General features: G+C 43.4%; 1 protein-coding gene across 1 annotated transcript; it reads right to left on the reverse strand.

Moving 5' to 3' along the window:
* Positions 1 to 976: 976 nt before the first annotated feature.
* On the reverse strand, positions 977 to 21,439 carry MINAR1 (membrane integral NOTCH2 associated receptor 1). Its single transcript, XM_063142284.1, has 4 exons — positions 21,376 to 21,439; positions 10,830 to 13,160; positions 9,478 to 9,732; positions 977 to 1,336 (listed from the first exon to the last, which is right to left on the reverse strand). The coding sequence occupies exons 2-4, from the start codon at positions 13,107 to 13,109 to the stop codon at positions 1,139 to 1,141; spliced, it is 2,733 nt and encodes a 910-aa protein (XP_062998354.1). The 5' UTR covers positions 13,110 to 13,160; positions 21,376 to 21,439; the 3' UTR covers positions 977 to 1,138.
* Positions 21,440 to 26,029: the final 4,590 nt, after the last annotated feature.

A 26,029-nucleotide genomic window follows, 5' to 3' on the forward strand; every position in this document is an offset into this window, starting at 1 on the left:
AAACTCAGTGCACATCTGTCAGTACATGTATTGGAGTCCTACCCACATGCACCAAATGTGCAGCTGGCAGACATTTAGTGATCAGCATGCACATCAATGTGTATGTGTGTGTGGGGGGGGGGGGAGAGGAATAGCCTCCAGACATGTCCCAGACCACCACCACCCTAATACATGAAGGGTGTTTGTGTGAACATCCACAAATCTGTAATTATTTTGGTTATATTCCCAAGGGTCGGAACAGTACAATTGGTACCTCTTGAATTTGTTCAATTTCATCCAGCCAAAACAGAGGCGAAAGTGAGATATTTTTCATATCCTTTGGAGAGGTCAAAATAATTTTGGGATGGGAGCACATGTCAGCTGTTTTTTGGAAATACGATATCGGCGTAAGCAACCGAAAAACCCTTTGGGGGATTACTTTTTATACGGAAACTTTTTGGTCTATAGCAGCTGGCACTTCACCTACTTACTCAGGGATAACAAAGAGGGTCTTAGGGAAAGACCAGGTTACAAAGAGCCCTTATCGATTCCAAATGTAGGAACACACCCGACCCATGGCTACACACAATCGGCTTTCAAAAATCGGACAAACAAGGAATACGTAACACACCAAAAGAAAGCCACAATACATTCAAAAATTTTCACGGTTCGGAGAGCAATTTCGCTGCTCTGATAAAATGCATATTGTACAGGAGTTACCAGTCATCTATATAACGTCAGTATAAAATTTCTCTTGGTATGAGGATGAGGGGTGGGAGGACTCCTCTCTCTTCATCCATTGTCAATCTTGTAAAATATTTTATCTTCTCTTCAAAGGGGGGGGATGGGGAATCCACTTGTAATAATGTGTAAAAACGTGAAGCGAGTTACCATTAGGTCTGCCAGGTGCTTTTGCTATTCTTAAAGGACATTCTAGAAGAAGAAGAAGAAGAAGAAGAAGAAGAAGAAGAAGAAGAAGAAGAAGAAGAAGAAGAAGAAACAACAACGAACCCAGATCTTCTTTACTTCCTCATTTCAGCACATCCTCCCGAGTGACTGGTTTCAATTTTTGCCATAAGGTGGGTACTTTAAATGTTGAATGGGCAATCTGGAGCAATGTTATATACAAGGCTGGGATGTATTCCTCCATAACTGGAATTCATGATTTCATAGTACATATGGGAACTACGATGACCAAGATAACTGTACAGGCAGCTGCTGCAATCAAGGCAGCTATTTTGCAAACTTTTGCTCTTCTGAATTCAGCTTCTTTGCGCTTCAGTAACGAATCATAGCCCGGCGTATATATGTCCTCCATCCAGTATTCTAAATTGTTGGGGTTTAAAGATTCCTGGGTCTGGAAATGTGTATAAAGAAGGAAAACCATTAAGTTTCTCTCTCTTAGGTTTCCAGCTCTAAATAAGAACACATACAATTTCATATTAAGGACAAGATCCAGCTGAAGAGAAGCACTCCCTAGTCCCAATGTTTTAGAGCTCATCTACACCAAGCAGGATATTCCACTATGGAAGCGGTATATAAAAGGGAGGAGCCACACTACTGCTTTATAGGGGTATTGAAGTGCGCTGACCACTGTTGGGGCCCATTGACACAGACCATATACCGCTTTCATACCGCTATATCCTGCTTGGTATGGTTCCTGCCTTTTATATACTGCTTTCATAGTGGAATATCCTGCTTGGTGTAGATGAGCCCTTGGATGGCAATATGTAGTTGTTCACTTACTTCAAAATGTGATAAGCCAGATTGAACAGGAGGGCCCCCAAATACGGTGGGGCAGGCTAAACGCATTCTGAAGCGAGTGATGTAATAGACATTCCCATCAAAAGAGTGGGGAAATAGTCTGTAATTTTCTAAATGCACCAAAGCATTGAAGCCCAGGGCAACCACTGCACACACACACACACACACACACACACACCACACCACACCATCACACACAAGGGCAACAGTTTCTAGGGCGTGGCCACTTCCACATCATCAAAAGAAGAGAAAAAGGGGAGATCAATTTGCATAACATTTCCCTCTGCAAATTCGTATGGATAGCGGCACATTTAGAAATGCTAACAAGACATCTTATTGCACAAAAGACTGCCGAGGTCTCCGCCCAGAGAGCTCCGGCTATTGGGCGGTATAGAAATGTAATTAATAAATAATAAATAAATAAATAAATAAATAGGTGGCTTGTGCCTCTGCTCAGTCTGTTAGCCAGGTGCTAAGTGTTGATGGGTAAATTCATGGCCCACTGCCCTTCCTTCTGAGGGTTCTTTGAGCATGTCCACACCATCCGGTGTAGAGGGAGGGAAGTGGGACGATCCTGGACTTACCTGCTTCCGGGATTGTCCCAGGGTGTCTACACGCGGCGCATGACATCCCGGGAGGAAGAGGATGTCACGCCCGGCATTTTTGTTTGTTTGTTTTTAATCGAAAAAGAGTGCAGGAGCGCTCCATCGCAAAAGTGAGTTTAAAAAAACAACAAAAACCCACCCGCTTCCCCAATGGGCACAGAGCTCCTGAGGAGCTCTGCGCCCCATGCCCGGTTCGTGGCTTCTCGTGGTTACTCATGAGGAGCCGGGACGAAACGGGGACAGACGGCCATACATCTCGTTGTCTCGGGATCATCCCGAGACTGTGGGAAAAGTCGGGATTAAAGGGTAGGGCGATATCCCGGGGAAAGGAAGGGATCATCCCTCCCTGCTTCTGGGATCCCCTGTGCGTCATGTGGATGCACAGGGACATCCCTGGGATATCACCCTGACTAGACATGCCCTTTATCTTTAAATGGGACTAGGACTGGATAGCCCCTTCAAAGAGAGGACACTCTGAAATACAGGCGTGTCCTCCAGCAGCACTACAAAACCGAGGACTCTGCTCTGTAAAGAAAGATAGCTGGCCACCCTACCAGCTTCTGAGATTAAACCAGGCATTGTCCACAATACTTTTAAGCGTACTTTCCAATACTATCACTGGAAGGACTAGAAACTTGTTCTTGAAAAAGAAAAAGAAAAAGGAAATGAAAGGAAGAAAATGAGAAAGAGAAAGGTGAAAAGAAAAACAGAAAAAGAAAGCTGAGATCCTTAGGAAGCTAACTGTACAATCCTATACACGGTTACCTGGGAGTAAGTCCCGTTGAATTTATTGGGTTTACTTCTGAGTAGACATGTCTAGGTTTATGCTGTAAATTTCAGTACCGTGTTTTCTCCCCTGCTCCTATGGTATTGCCTCTGTTGGAGGTTGGTGGCTCTAATTTCAGTGGGGCTGTGAATCCATTCTGAATTTCAGTCAGAACTCTATAGGAACTAGTCAAGGCGCTGGAACTATTTGAGAGGTAAAGGTTCAGCTCCTTGGATGATTGTTTTTAGAGTTCTGCCTGGTTTGGATTGAAACCCAGAATGGATTCACAGCCCCACCAAAATCAGAGCCATCAGCCTCCACTGCTCACCCCATAAAGCCAGCCCTGCACAGAATAGTCCAATAGGGACAAGCAAAACAGGGCCTGCCACTTACAGACTGCCCTCCGAAAAGGAAATGATTAACCAAAAAAAAAAAAAGGACAAAAGAAGGATATGAATGATATTTGCATTTGCAAATTTCTATGTATAGACGTGAATTTAGAAATAATAACTGTAATTTAAATAGAAATGCAATACATCTCACCATAACGGGGAAGATACATCTATGGTGTGGCGAAAGTGGATAAGGAGACATTTCCCTCCCTCTCTCATAATATTAGAACCCAAAGCCATCCCGTGAAGTTGATTGTTGAGAGATTCCGGACAAATAAAAAGAAGTCCTTCTTCACACTGCGCAGAGTTACACTGCAAAATTCGCTACTACAAATGGTAGTGATGGCTAAAAATTTGGACAGCTTTTAAAGGAGACTGGACAAATTCCTGGAGAAGGCTACCAGTGTCTAGCAGTCCTGATGGCTATATGCTACCTCCAGTCTCAGAAGCAGCAGACCTCTGTATGTTGGTTGCTCAGGCACATGGACACAAGGGTGCCTCTGCAATCATGTCCGGCTTGGGTTTTTCCCATGGACAGCTGGTTGGCCCCTGTGTGAACAGAGCATTGAACTAGATGGGCCCTTGGTCTGATCCAGCAGGGCTCTTCTTAGGTTCTTACAAATGTTTAGCTGGAAGAAGAGAAAATTGAAAGGAGACATGACAGCATTCTTCAAATACCTGAATGGCTGCCACACAAAAGGGGGACACAACTTGTTTTCTGTTGCCCATAAGTTCTTAATTTATTATTATTGTATTTTTTTACTCTCAGGGAGAGGTGTCAGGTGTGTGTGTTCTGCCTCAGGTGTTAAAGCAACTTGGCAAGCCTTAAGTACTATCCACCTCGACTATGGGGTGTGTGTGTGCGTGCAATTTCTTGTTCTACCTCAGGCAGCAAAAACGTCTTGGGCCAGCTATAAGAAAAGGTGACAATGAAGGGGATGGAGGTGAAAGCTATTATACTTGGAAACATTCTAATTCATGGATTAGTTTTAAAAAGAGAGAGCAGATTGGGCCTACTAAAAAACTCAGGCATGTAGGCAGTGTATCAAAGATGGCTGCCTCTCTCGCTGCCCTCAGATTCTTAACAACAACAAAAGCAGCTTATTATATAGCTACCGCCTCTCACATTCCCCTGTTGAAACGTTTCCTGAAACGTTAGGCAGCTTCACGAAAAACAGACGACAAGATGTCCTTGAGTCAAGTCATAGCAACACCTTATGACTGAAAACTTCTGCCGTGAACGTCTCCTGGGTTTCAGGATGGCTGATTAATCGTCAGCCTTGCCACCTGTGTGACAGAAGCTGCAAAAATCATCTAGTCTATGGGGAAAGGGCCGATGACAATTTAAAATGCAATCCTTCTGCGATTTTGGATGACTGCACGACCAAACGCAGCTAGGGTGGCCGCGTTGGAATATCCTGAAATAGGGCATGACTGGCACATTTTGATGCAGGTTCCGCTTGTTAAAAGTAATTAATATTTTTAAAAAAATCCCTGCTACCTGATTCATTGACAGCCACTTTTTAACAGGCCATTAACTCTTCAAATACTTGGAAGGTTGTCACACAGAGGAGGGCCAGGATCTCTTCTCTGGGCACTCTGTGTCCAGAGGGCAGGACACAGAATAATGGGCTCAAGGTACAGGAAGCCAGATTCTGGCTGGACATCAGGCAAAACTTCCTGACTGTTAGAGCCGTATGACAATGGAACCAATTTCCTAGGGAGGTAGTGGGCTCTCACACACTAGACGCCTTCAATGTGCAGCTGGAAAGCCATCTTTCAGGTATGCTTTAAGGTGGATTCCTGAATTAAGCAGGGGGTTGGACCCGATGGCCTTATAGGCCCTTTCCAACTCTACTATTCCATGATTCAAAAGAAATGGATTAGAAATAAAAAAAGAGAGATGAGAATTAAGTTAATGCTTGGAGAATCTGGGCAAACACAAACATCACTTGTTCCCCCATCTGCAAGATAAGCAATCTAACTTGAGTCTGATTAGTGCCTGAAGCTTCATGTATGATACCTTGAGTTTCATGATGGAAGAAAAGCAGGAGGAAATAAATAAAAACAAACCAGTTGGTTCTCGGCAAACACAGTTTGTGGAGAAAAATGAAATCTAATACAAGTTTTAACTTGACTAAAGGTGTACAGGACTTTTAAATGCTATTTTGTTAGAATTAACAGCTAGGGACATCCTCTCTGAGCAATAATTATATGTTGACTGGGCTACTTTTGACTCTAGGTGTCTCTTAATCCCTTCATGATTTGTTTACAGGCCATACACGTTACTGGTATATCATTATACTTTGACCTGCACCTGTGTTTATAAGGGTATACAGAAATTTTAAAATGTTATTTTATCAAATTTAACAGGTAGGAGCTTCCTTTCTGAGCAATAACTAAACTTTAACTGGGTTACTTTCAAATGTAGGTGTCTCTTATCCCTTCATGATTTGTTTACAGGCCATATGTGACTGGCATATCACTGTACTTTGGCCTGAACCTGTGTTTATAAGTTGTACAACAATTTGTGTGTATTTTGTATGAAATGTGTTCATACAAAATATACTGTTCACTCCCCACAATCCTTCCACAATACATCATCTCATCAGAGTGACAGCGGAACAGAAAAGGATTAGTTTGGTTGTCTTGAACTCCTTTCAGATGAAATTAGTTTGCAATCCTATACCACTTGGGAGGAAACTCTAGTAAACTCAGCGGCACTGAGTTCTGAGAAGACATGTATAGGATCCAAGTGTAAACCAACCTTCTCCAGCCTGGTGCTCTCCAGATGTGTTGCACTGCAACTTCCATGTTATGGTGAGGACAAAAAATGTTTTCTTCAATAGTTTTAAAATAATCCTTACACATGAATCTATTAGGTGTTAGCTCTGTCTTTGATCTCACAATGCTGAACACGTAAGAAAAATCCTCTGTGGTCACAGCATTCGCAGCATTCCTGATCATTGTCCATGCTGACAGGCACTTTTATGAGTTGAACTTCAAAACATCTTGTGATCTACATTCTGCCTGCCCTTGCTCTAGAACAGCATTCCCCAATCAGTTTTCCACAACCCCACAGTCACCTCTGCATATAATAGCCTGCTTCCCTCCAGATGTTTGAGAGTATAAGTCGCAGCATTCCTGACCATGGGACATACTGACTTGCAATGATGGGAGTTGTAGTCCAACACCTTTGGAGTGCACCAGGTTGGGGAAGGGCTGCTCTAAACAAAAAAAGAGAAGTAGGTGGCTCTAAGTTGTTCGTCATCAGTTTTCCACAACCCCACAGTCAGCTCTGCATATCCTATCCTCCATCCTGTCCTCATGGTTTATCTGCTTTGGGAGAATGAGAATTTCACTGGTACTTTCTGCCTCCTTAGGGAGGATGTGGTGTTAAGGTTGTGAGCCTTAACTCCCAATTTCCCTGCTTTTTGGTGCTTGGTTGAAAACTGTACAGCCTTAACGTTGTTTTGTAAACTGTAGGTTTTCTGTTTATTGAATTTCATGGCTTTGTGTAACAGATGACCAGATATCTTTTAAATCTCAGACATGCCTATTACATATGACTTGGAAGTCACATGTAATACACACAGCAGAGATTTAAATGAATTTTAAAATACTGCTTCCAAAAACTGCATTTGCCTTTTATACTGCAACATTACAATGTTAGCTCACATTGAGAAATCCATCCAAAAGGTTACCTTCTTTTATACTGTTGTTTTATATTTCAAATGTTTTTAATTTTTGTGAACTGCCCAGAGAGCTCCGGCTATTGGGTGGTATAGAAATGCAATAAATAAATAAATAAATAAATAAACCTTACACTGTTAGCTCACATTGAGAAATCCATCCAAAAGGTTACCTTCTTTTCATCTGGCTATCCCAAAGCACATATCCCATATGACTTGGGTGTACTTTGGGATAGGCAGGTGAAAAGAAGCTAACCTTTTGAAAAAAGTTCTCAATGTGAGCTAACAGTGTAAGGTTGCAGCATAAAAGGCAAACACAGTTTTTGGAAACAGTATTTTAAAATTTGTGTAACGGATGACCAGATATCTTTTAAATCTCAGACATAAAATGAAGAGGAGGATGAAGAGGACTACATGCCCTGGACTACTGCAACTACTGAGGGGCATTGAATTCTATGATTCTGTGACTCTAGTCTACAGCAACTGGAGGGTGCCAGGTTGTAGCAAAAACTAGGTCCCTTAACCATTTCTCTGGTGTGAAGTAATGCTTTGGGTATAAAATTCATGGATGCACATTTTAGAAAATGTTTTCCTTTCATACAAACATAAAGCAGCAGATTTAGCTTATAAGAAGAAGTTACACAGAGAAAGGAAAATATTTTCTAAAATGTACAGCCATGTATCTTATAACACCAAAACCATTCACCTTCTTTCACAGCAAAACCATTCACCTTCCTTCATACCAGAGATTTTTTTAAGAGACCTATATCTGTGTTCAAATTCAAAGTACACACACACACATCTATAAAAGAAAGCTTAAAATGTAGTTCAGCACCTTTTAAAGAAACACACACTACCTGAAGAAGTTTAAACTTTATGGAAAGAAATATTGAGAGAGGCTAGAAATTATTTTAATCAGGACCATGCATGGCAGATAGGCCAGGGTTAACCTCCTCCTCCTCTTCAATATTTCTTTCCATAAAGTTTAAACTTTAAGAGGAAAGGAAAGGAAAGGAAAGTTTACCATGTATTCTTTACTTTGAATTAAGAAGGATGCACCAGAACTTTAAACACACACACACACACCTCCCTCTTCACAGTCACAGATACACAACAAAGTCAATCCCTCTATCAAACCCCTACCTGAGCCAGCCAGGTTTTCTTTTTCCTTGGAGGCCAGGGAAGGGCCTCCCTCCAAGCAAAGCAGATCATTTCTCTCTCTCTCCCTGGCCTCCACAGCACTGTGGGGAAGGAGGGGGCCCAGACAGGGCCTTGGCTCAACTGCAGAAGGAAATGGCTCCTATATGAGCCAGGCAGCCATCTTATTTCCAACATTCCAATCTATCTGTGCATGCTCTGCTCTATCAGTTCTCCATTGACTTTAATGGGGCAAAGAAATATTCATTAAAAATCAACGGAAGTGAATTTTGAAAAAAGAAAAGCCATTCCACCAACTAATAGGACAGGGGGACAAGATCGCACCACTGGATTGAAGGGTAAGGGTCCCAATTTGGAGCTTTTAGTGTGCAAAAAAACGGTCGCCACCCAGAAGTAGTCTGTGTCATTTTGAGTCAGAGAGGCTTTTCCCACTTTGGTCCTTTGAACTGCCATCCTGCCCTCAATATTTCACCAATCTTCTTGAAACACGCAGGGTATGTAAAACAAGCTTTTCTTTCTGGCAGATCTCATTTTCAAAAAGATTGGTGGAACATTTTCCATTTTAGGATGCTAGAATGACCCCCCCCCCCAATTAAGGCCTTAACATGGTGGAATGCTGTATGTACTCTTCATCCTTAACACAGGGAAACACTCCCGTGTTTCCCTTTAATACTATATATATGTCTACCCAGAAGGAATTTGCATTGAATTCATGGGACTTCCTCCCAGATAAGAGAAGACCAGGTGACAGCATAAATATATCATTCGTAAATGTATCATCAAGTGTGGTGTCGGAGCCAGTGTGGTGTAGTGGCTACAGCGTTGGACTGGGAGTTGGAAGATCTGGGTTCTAGTCCCCACTTGGTCTTGGAAGCTCACTGGCCGACTTTGGGCCAGTTACAGACTCTCAGCCCAACCTACCTCACAAGGTTGTTGTTGTTGTGAGGATAAAATGGAGTGATGGAGGATTATGTATGCCACCTTGGATTCCTTAAGGAGGGAAAAAGGCAGGATATAAATGTAATAAATTTAGCTCTCATTACCAATGCTCAAGCTTCACTTCTCCTCAGTAGATTCCACTTAGGCACAGATGACCAGTAATGGGAAAAATGGCCACTCACTTGTAAATCCAAAGAGGCCAGCTTTCCTTTTTCGCCCGAGTTCCGTGTGTATTCTTCGATGGTCCAGGATGGTTGCACTCGCTTTACTTCCGCCAGTTCTGTCAGCCGCATGTCCGTGTAGAGAGGGTTGGTCTTCATGTGTGACTTGAGTGACGCAGGATAAGGATGGGGGCTAAAGACTTGCTCAATCAAGAAAGTGTCTTTAGATGGTTTGGAGTGTCTGTGCGGCTGTGGGATTTCATATTGCCTGTCTGCCTGCAATGAAGTTCAGAAGTTCAGAGAGAGGCAAGGGAGAAGCCTTGTATCTAATAATTCACCTAGTCACCATAGGCGACCAGGAATTCCATGCAGGCGAGTGAGCCCAACTGGTTTCCTTGCTAGCTGAATAGGAAGGAAAGTCTCTTCTTCCACAACTAGGGAGCTTTCTGGAAGGGACTTTCTTTCCTCTGCACTAGCGTGGAAACACAGTCAGCTACACACTTTGCCAATTGCAGGCTGGTAACTTTACAAGGCTGATCATGGTTTTCATAGGACAGGTTTGACACAAGCATGTAATGTGCATCCCTTTGATGGCTGCACCATTCGACAGTGGCTTCCCCACACAAAGGAGATATGGCACAACAAACCTAACAGGAAAAATGTTTGTGTCAACGTTTTTAAAAATCTACCTATTTATATCCCTTTAAAATAAAATAAGCATGTCTAAGGCAGCTTACATAATGAAAACAATTATTGCGACTCAAAACAGGGGATACATCACCATATAAAACTACATGACATCTTGACATATACAAGAGTCAGCAGAAAACCATTCATAAAAAGCCTTGTGATTTTTTAAAAAACAAAAATCTTCATGGTCTGCTTGAAAGCAGAAGACAGCTCTGCTGTTATGCAGCCATCCCTTGAAAGGCCATGTTTCTGGTTCTGACCAACTTGATCTAAAGGATCTATCCAAGGTGCTGAACCCGATCCCTCAAATAGGTTCAGCACCTTGGACAGCTCCTTTGTAGTTCTGGTTGCTTCTGACTAAAACCCAGAATGGATCCACAGCCCCACACAAATTGGAGCTGCCAGGCTCCGCTGGTGATAGGTGTGATGGGGGATCTTCCAGTGTTTTCGGTATTTCAGTTTGACAGAACATGAGAGAGAGAGAGAGAGTAAATGAGACAATCGCCCTTTGAGAAAATGTCTAAAAACTTGCTTAACTTTAGTCCCATTCATTTCAATGGGTCTACTCTAAGTAGGACTCCTGTTGGATTTTACGAGTGATTCTGTAAGCCTTTCAACCATCCCCAGAACCTTTTGCGAATTAAAAAATATATAATTCACTGAACTGAAACTTCAGAAATTACCTCTTTGGATTTCCGGTGCCAGTCTTTGTTTTCACCCCCACCTCGATCTTTCATCTCTTCCTCCGTGATACCGGCTTGGTTGGTGTATGTGATCGCTCGCCAGTCCCTAGGGGAGTTAGAGATGCTTGCTATCTTGGATTCTGTGGCACTATTCTCCTCCGTCAATGACCGCGAAGACCTCCTGGTGAATAAGCTTTTCTTTAAGGCTTTGACCCGAAGGCTTTCGCTGTTACTGCCGCTGGCATCTGAACAGCACCAGTCCGGATTATTTTCCAACTTGCCGCCGTGTGAAGAATTATGACATGCAAAGAGCCTAGGGGAGGTACTTTCTTCCGACTGAACCTCGCTTGTCAAGGAATTAAGATCAAGCTGGACGCTCGCTTTCTCTGGCTGTTGGATTTTTTGATCCAATTTGTTTAGCTTCCCCAGGACCTGGGAAATTTCATCCCTGACACTCGAGAGAGACTCCAGCTTCTTCTCGATTTCCCCAATCCTCAGAACTAGTTTGCAGACGCTGGTTTTCAGTTCATCATCTGAGGTGCTGATCTCCAACCGAGACACTTTGTCAAGTTTGCTCCCGGCATTCCCATTGGAAATTTTTGCCAAGTGATGTTCGGGAGAACTTTCACAGTCCGATTTATGGATCTGAGAAAGCGAGCCAGTGCTGTTGTAACAAGAGGATTGCATCACTCCAGTAGACCCACAGATGCTCATGTCATCCAGAAACCTGAAGATATCGCTGATGTCATCACTTACAATTTCTGAGTCATCATCTGATTGCTTAAGAGAATGCCGCTCGCCATATTTGTTCTGGTTCAGGTGGCCCATCTCTTTGCCTTTTTTGTGTTCCAAACCCTGTTGGTCCGTCTGCGTCCCGACACTGCTGGTTTTGTCAATGCTTAGAAGCTGAACAGAGGTGCAGTTAATGCTTTTGTCTTTAAACTTCTTGATGGGTTCACACTTCTCCACTTCCAAAATGGAGGAGATGTCTTTGGCTTTATGCCCATTGGGTTTCGCAGCATAGTTGCACTCCTTTGGGTTGAGATAAGATTGAAGCCTCTCAGCAGCTGGGAAATTGGCAGTCTGGCTGTTCGCAGCCTGATATCGAGGCTTCTCTTCTGACTGCTTCCTGTTAAAAAAGGACCTTTCAAAATCAGGGACTTCTTCAGTATTCAAACTCCAGCTCTTGACCGGCCATGGGGTTTGTTTGCTTGGCTTTCCTAACCACCGTTTGCTATCTTGAGGTCCAAGCACAGTCGTTGGGCCAAAGTAAGTAGAAGCCTGGAGATCGTCTAAGCTCTCGTGCTTGACCCGCCTTTTATCCGGTAAGGGGGAATAAATTGGGTTCAAGTATTGGCTGCTGTATGGCATTTCAAAGCTATGGTTGAAGAAAGCTGGCTTGGGAGTCTCTTTCCTACTCGGGGGATCGACAAGCTCATCTTCCACTTTGCCCGTTGGTGATATCAAGTTGGGCGAGATGGTGATGAGGTTGTGGAAGTCTTCCTTGAAGATGTTCCGTTTCTGCACGCACGACTGCATCACAAAGGGCTCCTCGTTCGAAATGAAGGTCTCCTTAATGCTCGTGCTGATGGGCAAGGAGTCCTGGTCTGATATCGACTCGGTCTCTATATTCATGGGGAAATAGGTGCTCTGCATTTCACAGGGGGGAGAGCTGGCCATGGTATACGACGCCAGGGCCTGCAGCCGATCCAGGGAAGCCGCTCGGCCCTTCATTTCCTTATTGACGCCAAGCAAAAAGTTGGGCTCGGAAGCAGGAATGAATTGCGGACAGTCCTTGCAATCCCCCTTCCTGCACTTGGAAGACCGCCTGCTGGAATACCCCCGGCTAAATTCCCCGTCTCTCAAGTCGCAGTTCAGCACGCAGTCCACCATGTTGCACACTTCCGTGTCAGATCGGCAGGACTCCAGCGACTCTTTCTTCCGCACCTTCTCTCGAGCCATGGGGAGCTTTTCCTTCGCCACGCCCCCGTTCATCTGGATGAGGTTGAATATCGTCACGATATCCGCCGCAACCATGATCTTCTTCGACTGCTGGTTGTTGACGGTGCACCTCATTTTGTCTTTGAACAAGGTCGCTGGGAAAGTAGGATCCAGGCAGGCCGTGTAGAAAAGCACGCTCCTTAGTTTGGCCAGCTGGGACAGATCAAACCGGGCACATAACGATTTGCAGAGGTCCTGATAGGAGACCCTGTTTTGCTTGGTATCCAGTTCCTCCAAAATGTTCACCAGGAACAGAGAAGAATCCTGACTGGTCTCCATAGCTGATGGAGATCAAGATTTGTAATTGATCCCAAATGTTTTATTCCAGTTCTACATTAACACAGATCAGAAAAACAAAGAAGTTATCCTAAGCCATTTAACATATATAAAGAACACTGACTATATAGAAGGGGGCACGCCTTAGCTAGACCTAAGGATTATCCCAGGCAAATGGAGGGGTCCTCCCTGCCTGCTCCCAGGCTCCCAGGATCCTATGAGTCATTTGGATGCTTAGGGATGATCCCGGGGCAATCCCGGGATATAGGCCTGGTCTAGCCATGGCCAGAGAGAGAGAGAGTTACTCTCCGTATATCAGGGGTGTTGAACCTCTTTCAGCCAAGGGCCAAATTCTATTTCAGAGATGCTCTCAGGGGCTACATTCTGCTGATGGGTGGACCCAAAGGCAAAATACCCAGATTACCAGCATATTTCAGTTTAAAGCTCTCACTGCCAGTAACTAAGCCTCAAGTGGGAGATGTCAACATTTTCAATTGGCAAAGAAAACTGTACAAAAGCCAAGACAACACACAAAAATTGGTGGTTGGAGGAAAAGGGGATGGCCCATCTGGGGAACCAGGAGGGTTGGATCAGGAGTCCAGGATGGTGGAATTTGGCCCCCAGGTCTGAGGTTCTGTACCCCTGTGTACTCTGTTATTCTCTCTCTCTCTCTCTCATTGGTTTATCCCTTGTTGTGCTAAAACAGCCTTCCCCAACATGGGGGATTCTGGGAGTTGTGTTGGACTTCAACTCCCAGAATCCTCCAGCCTCCATAGTAGAGTTGGTTAGGGGATCCTGGGAGTTGTAGTCCAACACAATTGGAGGGCAGCAGAGAAATGTAAGCCAGGAACAGGAGAGAGGTTGCTTACCCCACTTTCTCAAACGCACTTGCAGAATTGGCAGGGGAGCCATTTAGTGAGGGGTGGGGTGCACAGCACAGACCATCGGGATGAATGCAGGCTTAGTCACGCTTACAACAGACTGACTGAAATCAATAGGATTTAAGTAAGCCCCTGAGTAACTTGTCCATCGATTTCAGTGGGTCTACTCTAAGCATCACTAAGCCCAGGCAGCGACATCGCTGGGGCAGCAGGAAAGGTTGCATTGGGATAATGAGGAAGAGAAGAGGGCTGGCAAGAAAAAGAAGGTAAAGTCCCCTTACCTTTCATCCCTGACAATCTCACAACCTACTTGTGAAATTTGACTGCCCTTTTCCTAAGTATCAAACGTGTCTATTACATTTGTGCTGTGTGCTGAGACCCTGATGCATTCATTCACAGCAACCATGAAAACGGAATCAATGACTTGGATTGTACATGAAATTCTAGGTTACCCCACCCCAGTTCTCCTTCACTGATCCTTCTGAACTATTCCAGAATGGATTTGATGTGCTGATCTGATAATAGCATGGTACTGAAAGAAACATTACCTTGACTAGAAATTTGATTGCTGGCACAGATTGTGGGATATGCCTCTCAGGGCTGTGTTGAATATCCATTCACAAAATTATTCAGGGTAAAAGACAAATTTTCACTGGGTGGAAGGTTTCATGAAAAGGCCCTTGCTTACCTATTTCACATGCTTTTCACTGTTCACAGCTGCTGCTGCTCCCCCACCCAAGAAGAAGAAGAAGAAGAAGAAGAAGAAGAAGAAGAAGAAGAAGAAGAAGAAGAAGAAACAAGACCTTTTTCCTGATCAGGGATCATGCAGACAGTATGATAATATCACATCACCATGCAGCCAGTCAGAATTAGCTATGTGAGTATACCATAAAGTCAACTCAGAGTGATGGCAGGACACATTGCCTTCACTCTGAAAAGGCTTTTTGATCATGACAATCAGATATGGCTATGCAATGACGCCATGAAGCCGCTGAATGGATAAACATTTTTGTCTTGTTTTGCAGGGCTGCTCCATGGAGGTGAAGGGTTTTGTTTTATTTGCAATATTCCACCTCCATCCCTTTTCAGCTCAGCCCTGATTCTCAGACATAGTTAAGCTTTTGTTAGAGAACCAGTTTGGAGAGTTAAAACTCTAAACCACACTATTCAACTGCCTCATTTATACCCCACCCATCCGCTCAAGAGCTCAGAGCAGTTGGTATATGCTTTTCAGAGGGATTTCTCATCCATGATGTATACATGGCCTATTCTCCTGATCTTCATCAGTGATACTGTATCAGTAGTATAGTGGTTCACAGGGTCAAGGCACTGAAATGATGATGATGATGATTGAAAATGAAATAATATGCCACTGTCCTTAGACTTTCCTGTTCCCTCTAAGCTTAGCTGCAATTCTCACAATAGTTGGGAGAAAATGAATTTTTCTCAGCAAACAAATGTATATATTCTTGCAGTGGTGTGTCTTTCTCTCTGTATATAGGAGGAAGGCTTTCTCTGCTGTGGCACCCTGGCTGTGGAATGAGCTCCCCAGAGAGGTTCGCCTGGCACCTACACTGTACTCCTTTCATCGCCAGCTGAAACCCTTTTTTATTTTCTCAGTATTTTAACACCTAATTTAACTTAAATTTAAACTTTGCTGTTTTAATTCCATATTTTAACCTATAACAATTTCTGCTGTGTGGTTTTATCCTGGTTGCGCTTTTTATGTTGTATTTTGTATTTGTGTTTTTAGATTGTTGGTTGTTTTATTATTATGCTCTTCATGGTTTTAATTTTTGTGAACCGCCCAGAGAGGTTCAGCTATTGGGCGGTATAAAAATGTAATTATATGTACACACACACACACTCACACACACATGAATAGATACATTTTGATGTGCAGGTGTTCATCATGATGAGGTCAAAGCACAGGCAGCAGCTTCGTTTTATTTATTTATTATATTTACATTTATTTATTTATTACATTTTTAATAGCCGAAGCTCTCTGGGTGGTTCACATGATCCATACCTAGATCATGATGAGTGCCTGCACTTCCAAATTTCCAAGGCACCACTGACTTAGGGCAATTTGCTGTGGTGAATTCAAGAATGGCTTTCCTTTCTTGAGAAAGGTGACTCTTAACCCTTTAGACCTTCCTGGGTCAAATCCAGTTTTCAGCTCTTTCTTTATCTCCCTACCGTCTTTGCAAACATAGAATCATAGAGTTGGAAGGGGCTTTAAGGCCATCGAGTCCAACCCCTGCTCAATGCAGGAATCCACCCTAAGGCATACTTGACAGATGGCTGTCCACCTGCCTCTTGAATGCCTCTAGTGTGGGAAAGCCCACAACCTCCCTAGGTCACTGGTTCCATTGTCATGCTGCTGTAACAGTCAGGAAGTTTTTCCTGATGTCCAGCCGGAATCTGGCTTCTTGTCACTTGAGCCCATTATTCCGTGTCCTGCACTCTGGGAGGATCGAGAAGACATGTCCATGGGCATTAAAACAATGATAGAATAATGCAGTCCCGGTCACATGTATGAATGCACCAAGATCCCTTTTGTGTTTTCCTAATATGTAGGAGTGTGTGTGTGTGTGTGTGTGTGTATCAGCAAAACAATTCAGAAAAGGTGGAACTTAAAGCACAGCTGATTTTACCTGCTGAAATATTATGCGTTAACTCAAAAGCCTCTTACATCAAAAGGAGTTGATCTGACAAAATAAATGGCATTATCTGCTCCATACCACCTTCAAAAGGAAGCACGTTACATGGCTGTTCAATTAGCAATACAGGAAACACTTTATCTTTGCAAAGAGATCTGTCTCCCCTATATTCAGTTTTCCTTAGTTGGAACAAAACAATCACACTACAGTGTAAACATACACAGAGAGTCTCTCCATACAATTTGCCAGAGTCTCAAGGTTTGGGTCTTTGGGATGAGCTACAAGCTTACTACAGATCAATCCTTTCATGACCTCTACTAAATCATGTTGAATATATCCCATATTTCCTGTGTTAAGATGGGAAAAATCCTTAGCCCAGCATTTCAGCTGTTGGAAGAGCAGACGGCAGCATTAATCATTCTATTTTACCTTCCCAGGACTACCTTCTCCTAGGCAATGAGAATATTTTGTCTTTCCAGTTACTCTCAAAAATATGAGAGAGAGAGAGAGAGAGAGAGAGAGAGAGAGAGAGAGAGGTGGGGTGGGGTGGGGTTTAAAAATGAGAACACAAAATTCTCTAAAATCCCTCTCCAGAACTGTACAACTATGTGAGGCTTGCAGGTTAAGCAAAATGTAACCAGTTTGCATCATTTATCCCAACTGCAGAACCTAGGCTTTATTCCAAGAATAATGTAGGTTTTTATTGCAGAATGCAAGAGTCACAATACAATCACATAGTACAGAGCTAATATTACAGTACTGGAAAAGCATAATAGAGGAGCATCTATAGATAGATAGATAGATAGATAGATAGATAGATAGATAGATATAGATATATGCTATTAATTTTATCTAAGCATGCTCGTATAACATTCTAACCTTGGTACTCATATAGTGCAATCCAGTGCACACTGGCTCAGAAGTAAGTCCCATGGAAGTCAACACACTTGACATCACTTTTGTTATTGCATAATTCATGGTGATGCAGAAACGGATTTCACAGAAATCCATGGGACCAAATTTCAAGAATTTGGGATGGGGGAGTCGGGCTTCCATCAATCCTAATTTTCCAAAATTTGGGTATGCGTGTGCTGTGTTTGTAGTACTTGTTGCAACAGACTATGCATCTTCTCCCACTATAAAGATGGGTCGTGCCAATCTCAAACATGTTTGCTCAGAAGTAACACCTGCTGAGTCCACTGGGTCTTTCTTAGGGTGGCCACTGATGCATCACCAAAACAAAAAAGAGGAAATGCATTACCAAAGAGAGAGGGGGGGGAGAGAGAGAGAGAGCGGGGGGGGGGAGGGAGGAAGGATGCAGGTATGTCATGATTTGTATGGGCTAACTTAGAAGTTTAGATAAAAAAAATAGTGACAAAATGCTGCAGTTTAAATAGAAACCTTACACATCTCACCGTAGTGACCTTTGTGCCAACATCATTAGTAAGCAATGCCCAGGTCCCTGCTGCTCTCCCTTCTTAGCTTTCTTGATCTTTAAACTGGACTTGGTTGCTTTCGAATAGAGGATTGTCCTCTGTAATGCAGGACATAGAGCCACCCCAGTAACTGTGCCTAAGTACAACAATGGAACAGATCTATTGCGGACAGTAAGCTTTTGTGGGCTGCAACCCACTTTATCCATGCATAGAGTATTCAGCCAAATCACCAGGTACACACACAGAGAGAGAAAGGTCCAAGGGGCAGGGATGGAGGAGTGAAAACTGTAGGGTGAAAGGGAGGGTAAGAGGGATCCCTGCTGAATCTTTTAAAATGCTGTGACTTTTGGCCCTACTGTTCACATTTCTCTCTCCTCTGCACGCATGTGTATAGATCAGCCAACTGAGGGTATTAATGCGCCACCATGCACCTGACAAAATGAGCCCTAAGATACATTAAAAAAAAAAAACCTTATGCCACAATAAACCTCTCAGTCCTTAAGGTGCCACAGGAAAACTCTTTTCTGTTCTCCCAAACCTGATCCAATTATTTGTTTGTTTATTTATTTATTTATTACATTTATATATCGCCCCACAGCCGAAGCTCTCTGGGCGGTTTACAACAATTAAAAATAGTAAACATTAAAAGTATACAAAAAATTTAAAAAAACATAAAAACAGTATAAAAACAACAGTATCCATTTAAAAACAACAATTCTGGGGTCCATTAAAAACAAACTTAACGTTGTTAAACGCTGTTAAAATGCCTGGGAGAAGAGAAAAGTCTTGACCTGGCGCTGAAAAGATAACAACGTTAACAATTAAAAACAGCCCAGTCAGTTTTGCTTAGAAATAACTCCCCTCCCTGCTAAAAATCAATGTAACAGTTCTCCAACCTGGCACCTTCCAGATGTGTTGGGACTGCAATTCCCATACTGGCTGGGAGTTATGGGAATTGCAGTCCCAACAAATATGAGCAACCCTACACATAGGATGGGGCTGTAAGCCAGTCCCTAGACCCAACTTTAGACTGAACATGCTTGGAGACAGGAATACCCAATACAACACCTTGGGGATGTTCCCTTAGAAGAACGCTTAGAAGACCCATGCTATTCCATCCCTCCCACCCCCCAGTCTCTTACAGGCTTTGAAAGAGAGGAGGTGAGGGAACAGGGAATTGAGTTTTGTTTCCAACCCACCGGTGACACAGTGGCATATGTGCTGGGCCATTGGCTTGCACTTTCAGCATCTCTGTAAATCCCCACCCTCTGGGGCAGGTACGAGATACTTTGCTGGCAAGGTGCCTTCTTAATGTGATTTTTATTCACTCTTCTCAAGCCAATGGGGAAGTGAAAGGAGAGAGGCAATACCACACAGCCTGGGAACGAAAGCAATATAATTTGCTAGAGGCTTATTCATCAGCACAAGCAAACACTTTAGTACAAGTCTGCATTCTCTGCCTTTAAGTGAGAGAAAGAGATTGGGTGTGTGTGGGGGGGGACTGGAAAAGCAAGCTTTGCACAGACAATGCTTGATATATTTCCTCCAAACCAAGAGGTTGGTTAATTTCATGGAAGGGTTATTTGGTTTTGGTTTTTCCTTCCGCTCTGGTATGGGGAATGTTGGATGGGTGATCAAGTCTGTAACTGGTTTCCTACAAGGGGAGGGATTGTGCTGGATTGCCATATTGTACAACACACCACTCGGAAACTGCACCCCCACTACACACACACACACACCTGAGCACCCACCTTCCGAGGAGAATGTATTGTTAGCACTGAACATTCCCTGATGGGTGAATTTCTGCCCAAGTTCCAAAGAGGCTTGCTGCTTGAGCTACAATTTTCCCTTGCAGAATGACACTTTAAATGAAATAATAATAACAATACTATAATAATAATTTGTTACGCAACTAAAACCTGGCATTAGGTAAATGCTCTGCCTGTGAGGATGTGGGGTGGGGGCAGGGTGCGTGGGAGAGTGAAATTACAATAGTCAAAAAATACCTCCTCCAAATTGTTGTGCCTTGATTTATGACTGCATCACACACACTCGGAACCAATCATTCCACAGTCGCTGCCAGAGAAAGGCACTAAAAGAAGGCTCTCTTGTCCACAAGATATTAAAACATGTCCAAGTTGATTTTTAATCAAAGACCAAACCAAACCTGAGAATCTGCAGCATACAACCAATGCAAAAGAATCCAATCCGGCTTGGCGGAAATGATTCCGAACCTGCTGTTCGCCTCCTTCGGTGTTTCTGTTTTAACAGAGGCAAAACAAAGATGACTTTGCCAGAAAAGCGGAGTATCCCATCCAACACAGGGTTGATTTGTTTGTTTCTTTCTTCATCCCTGCAGCTAGGATGGCTTGCGGAACGGTTCCCTCCATATGCCCCCGGCTCTGTCATTTCCAAATTTCCACCCGAAGACACTGGATTTTGGGGACTGCTGGTAGAAGCGAAACCAAACCAAAGGGCAGAGCACATCCACACACAAAAAAACACACATCCACACACACACACACACATTCCACCACACCTCGCCATCGATTCGTCATTACTGGGATGGTGTGGAAGTCAGGCGTCCAGGAGAGTGTCACCACAACACAAGTTGTTTCAACGATTTTGCTCTCACTTGCTCTCTCTCTGCCTGCCTAGAAGCCTAAAGATAAAAAGACGAAGTAGCAGCCCACTTCAAAGCTCCTGGGAGGGAGAAGCATTGGGGGGGGGGGGATGTTCCAGGACATGATAGGACCAGCTGATTACAACCCCCCTCTCCAAATATATTTAGTGCCGATTGCAAAGCCTCCCCACAACACATACTCCCTGCATATGAACCTGATGTGGCTCCTTTAGCCATGAGATGACATAATAAGCAAAGGGTCAGGCTAGGGCGGCTGAGGAAGAAATCGGACCCTGTCCCTTTAAGAGTGGGGTACAAGGAGAAGATTTTCAGCAGGTGCAGCTTTTCTCCTGGACACTGACCCCCCCCCCCCCATTCGCACAACTATTAAAGATACAGGATCCCTTTCGAGCTCCCCCTTAGAAAAAGCTGCACCCCCAGCCCATTCTGGGGGGGGGGCTATTCTCTCTCCCCACCATGTTCTACCGGACACTGACATTTCCAAGCTCCCCCCAATTTTCCTCCCCAGTTTGCCAATGGGCTGGAGAGAGAATCCCCTGCGTGGGGAAAGCCAGCATCACCGAGTGCTGCCTTCCCTAAGCCAAGTGGGCTGGTTTTGTTTGCCTGGGCTTCTTCGCTTGGGTTTTGCCCCGGAGTGTCTCTTACCTCAAATTTGCTCTTATTTTTTATTTTATTTTTTTTGCAGGGCAGGGCAGGGACGATCCGAGCTGGCGTTCTTCTCTCTCTCTCTCTCTCTCTCTCTCTCTCTCTCTCTCACGTCAGGTTCTTCTGCTGCTCTTGCAGCCGGGACTTTGCAAGGAGGCGGAGGAGGAGAAAGAAGAAGAAGAAGAAGAAAAGCGACCAGCGGAGTCTCCCCATGGCGCCAAGCGTTGATTTGCAAAAGAAAGAAAGAGAGAGAGAAAGAGGGGTGGGGTGGGGGGCCTGGGGAGGCCAGCGGGCTGCCCACTAGGCTGGGGAGGGGGCCCGCGATGCGATGGCCAACCCGGCCGTTGCACTAGCAACAGAGCACACTGCGGGCGGCTGTGGGGTGGGGAGGGGAAGGGAGGGGAGGGGAGGGGAGGGGGAACGTTGCTCGCCGGTGCGCGGTTGCTGCTTCCTGGATGCTTTGCGCTCGCCTTTGTGTGTGCCTTTGTGGCACTCGCCAGGCGCTCGAAGACGTCAGCGGTTCAGGACCCTCATTAGCCAGGAAGGAGAAGAAGGAGAAGACCGAGGATGCTCCGCACAGGGTCTCTCTCTCTCTCTCTCTCTCTCTCTCTCTCTCTCTCTCTCTCTCTCTCTCTCTCTCTCTCTCTCTCTCTCCAGGGCCTTTCCCGTCTCCAAAGCTCGCCCTGCAAACGCTGGCGCGTAAAGCATTGCAAGAAACCCAGGATATCAGGGGGCTCAAGGCAAAAGGGGGGGGGGTCGTTAAAAACTCAGGCCGTAGAGCCGCTGAAAACTCGCTGCCTCACCTCTCCTATCTAAGCCCCACTGTGTTTACTCGCAAGTAAAGCTCAGCCAGTTCAATGGGACCTCCTGGAAGACGGGTGGATGGACAGAGACTATTCTCTGTCTGTCTCTCTCTCTCTCTCTGCCTCAGAATGCACACGCATCCCACCACCACCACCACCCAGGGGATAATAAACATTCATGTTGGCCTACCTTGCAGGGTTGTTGTCATCAGGGTTACAACACAGGTTAAGGTGTGCGAAGCACTTTGGGCAGTTGAAAGTCCTCGACAGATGCCGATGAACTATTGATCTTGTCACCTCTGGAAAGTCCAAGGTGCTGAAGGACAAAAAAAGATGATATTGAACAAACAAACAGATCAATCAAAGTCAGCATCAAGAAGGGACCGCCTGTCTCACTACAGGTATTAAGAACTGCAGGAACCTTTTGAGGGTGTCATCACCTGCAGAGGCGCTTTTGTCAAGCACACACGAATGGGCTTTCTCCTGTGTTGCACTTGGCTTCCAGTTTCTCAGCTATAAAGCCTAGGAAGATGCATCTCTTCAATTTAGGGCCCAATCCTATGCATGTTTAGACAGTCCTACAATTCCCAGCATCCCTCCAGCCAGCCACACTGGCTGGGGAATGCTGGGATTTGTAGGTCTTTCTCTCTCTCTAAACATGCATGGGATTGGGCCCTTAGCCTCTTAAAACATGCACTTTAATATGTTTATGTTCATACATTTTATTTTAATTTTTAATTTAAGGTTTTGTTTTTTTAAAAAAATCTTGAATATTACCTTGATGGCTTTTTAGCAGATAAAGTGGTATTTATTTATTTATTCATTAATTACATTTCTATACCGCCCAATAGCTGGAGCTCTCTGGGCAGTTCATAAAAACCTGTTGACCAGGAACCCACAAGCAGTACATGAGTGAAATAGCACCCTCCCACCCATGTTCCCCATCAACTGGTGTACATAGGCTTACTGCCTCTGCTACTGAAGGTAGCACATAGCTATCAGGGCTAGTAGCCATCAATAGCCTTCTCCTCCAGCAATCTATCTAACCCCCTTTTAAAGCCATCCAAATTGGTGGCCATCACTACATCTTGTGGTAGCAAATCCCACTGTTTAACTGTGTGAAGAAGTCCATCCTTTTATCTGTCCTGAATCTCCAACCAATCAACTTCATGGGATGACGCCATATTCTAGTATTTTGAGAAAGGGAGAAAAATCTCTCCCTATTCACATTCTCCACACCATGCCATAAGATTATGCCCTTAAATAGAAATGCAATCCATGTCACCATCATGGGGAAGACTACCGCCAAATCCAACTGCCCCATGTGCCTGCCTGCTCAAACTGCTGTCCCGGTGGTAACGGTTGATGGGCAACTTCAAGGTCACTTAGGGTTCCCTTTGAACTGGAGTTGGACTGGACTTCAGATGTATTTATGCGTCTACATTGGCACATGCAAATATTACGCAAATCTGTGTCTTCTGTCCTCTTCTTGGGGGGTGCATTTCCTGTAGTTTGGCAATGCTTAAGTTGTCATCTTATCTTACATCAGGGCTGGGACATGGTGAGAAGTTAAAATAGCAGCCTGCAGTGATTCATACAGTACTGCTCCTTCTGTCTGCTGCAGCGCCGCCATACTTTGACCTGGATCCCCTTAGAGCTATCCCTGGAACTTGGAAATGTAATAGAAGATCAATGAATGAATATTCAGAAATAAAGAACATTCTCACAGCAGAGGTTCAGGAAGTTCACAGTCATAGTATTCAAAAATTGCTATTCTCTAGGAAAAATAAAATTATTATGCTTGGGTATACTGTGGCAGTATGAGCAAAGCCTGCTCTTCACTAGCCAACCCCCCACTGAAGAGGCAATGCGTCTCTCTGCAGGGACACATTGCACACACACCCCACGTGGTCACCATTCCATGAAATCTTTAAGGCATGCAACTCCGCCATCCAAACCCACACCACCTGTCATAATGTCAAATATCTCATGATAAATAATGGTAAAATAAATGAATGAATGAAAATGGCATTTCTAGTTTTTGTTGATAATAATTATACGAACGACAACAACAACAGGCTATCCAGAGAGAATTAGGTTACAGTATTAAGCAATAAATTCCTTTTGTACCTTTGTGTTAGCGTTACTGTTTTGCAATAATATTTGTCAATTGATTAAAAAGCCCCTATTTTAATCACTGGCCCTCTGGGTTTTAATATCATCCTGTGCAGTTAATGAACGTTAACATAGCTGCTTGCTATTTATAGAAAGGGACAGTAGTAAACAATGCAAATGCAGATCCAGTAACACAATGTCATGATGAACTTGTATGTAGGGGTGTACGGATTTTATCAAAGCTGTTCCGTCTGTATTTTGTGGACTCTCAGGCTTCTTTCCATCCATTTTCCGCTTGTCAACAGAATCTGATTTTTTTAAAAAAATAGGAATTTTGTTCCAGTTGCACTAACACACAGTGCTAATTTGCACTTGTGCTTATGTGCGTTAGAGGAAGAGCGAATTAGCATGTTAGCACAAGTGCAAATTTGCGCAAATCCCTCTGAAAAGTGTGTGTGTGGGGGGAAACGGTCTGCATTGCAAGTCTATTTTCCATTCTGCATGATTCAAAGATACCTGGTCCGCTGTGGCATCTGCTGGTCAGATTCATAGAAATCCAAACTCATCTGAATCCATTGCTGATTTCTCCAAAATCCCTACTTGTAGCAAAGCTGATTTGTTGGAAAAAAAATCTCAATGAATTAAGTTTCATTCTAAGCTGTCCACTTTTTTAAAAAAAGGTCGACACAAAAATTGGTGCATTATGTACACATTTTTTCTAATATATTTTTTCTAATATTCTAATATATACATTTTTGCAAGAAATTTTCTTAACATAAAACATTTTTGTATGTTATTTCCACCAATATGCATTTTAGTGCACTTTGCCCTAATACAATTATTATTATTATTATTATTATTATTATTATTATTATTATTATTATTATCCAAATCATTTTTTAATTGTTTCATAAACATACATAGCCTAAAACCATTACATATAGACATAAAAAAAGAGAAAAGGGGGAAAAAAGAAAGAAAAAGAAAACACACATCAAGGTATGTTTTCAGCTCTCTACACATCAAAAATGTGAATTATATTCTCTCCTTGTTTAATACATTTATCATAATAATCAAATTCTTTTCTTTCTTCTAAGTTAACTAAATCTCATACATTGAATCCACAGACAAATACATATTTTTTTTCTGTCTCTTGCAAAAATTCTATCAGTGGTTTCCATTCAATTGTGGCTGTTGATTTATCTCTGATTATCATTGTTAGTTTTGCCATTTCTGCCAACTCCAATATCTTCAATATGTTTTCTTGCATTGTTGGCGTTGTTTCATTTTTCCACTTCTGTGCATATCATAATCTCGCTGCCGTTGTCATATACAAAAACAAAGTTCCCCCTTCTCTTTCAGTTGTTTGTCCATTAACCCCAGTAAAAAAGCTTCTGGTTTCATTTGTATATTAATCTCTAATATTTTCTGAATTAAAAAGTGTATTTGCATCCAGAATGCCTTAGCTTTTTTGCAGGTCCACCAAAGGTAATAGAAGGTTCCTTCTTCCTCACATTTCCAACATTTGCTCAAAGTTCCCTTATACATTTTAGCCAGCTTTGTAGGCAACATATGCCATCTATACATCATCTTAGAAAAATTCTATTTAAGTCTTGAACATAATGTAAATTTCAAACCTTTTCCCCACATATTCTCCCACTGTTCCATTGAAATGTTATATCCAAAGTTTTGAACCCATTTTATCGTACAATCTTTTATCTGCTCATCCTCTGTTT

Source organism: Elgaria multicarinata, chromosome 16 (genome assembly GCF_023053635.1).
Source record: "Elgaria multicarinata webbii isolate HBS135686 ecotype San Diego chromosome 16, rElgMul1.1.pri, whole genome shotgun sequence".
In the NCBI taxonomy this organism is placed as follows: Eukaryota; Metazoa; Chordata; class Lepidosauria; order Squamata; family Anguidae; genus Elgaria; species Elgaria multicarinata.

Coding starts and splice junctions, on each gene's coding strand:
- MINAR1 (XM_063142284.1), bottom strand. CDS start 13,109: ATGGAGACCAGTCAGGATTCTTCTCTGTTCCTGGTGAACATTTTGGAG. Junction 9,733..10,829: donor GGCACCGGAAATCCAAAGAG/GTAATTTCTGAA, acceptor ACTTCATTGCAG/GCAGACAGGCAATATGAAAT. Junction 1,337..9,477: donor TGGCCTCTTTGGATTTACAA/GTGAGTGGCCAT, acceptor ACACATTTCCAG/ACCCAGGAATCTTTAAACCC.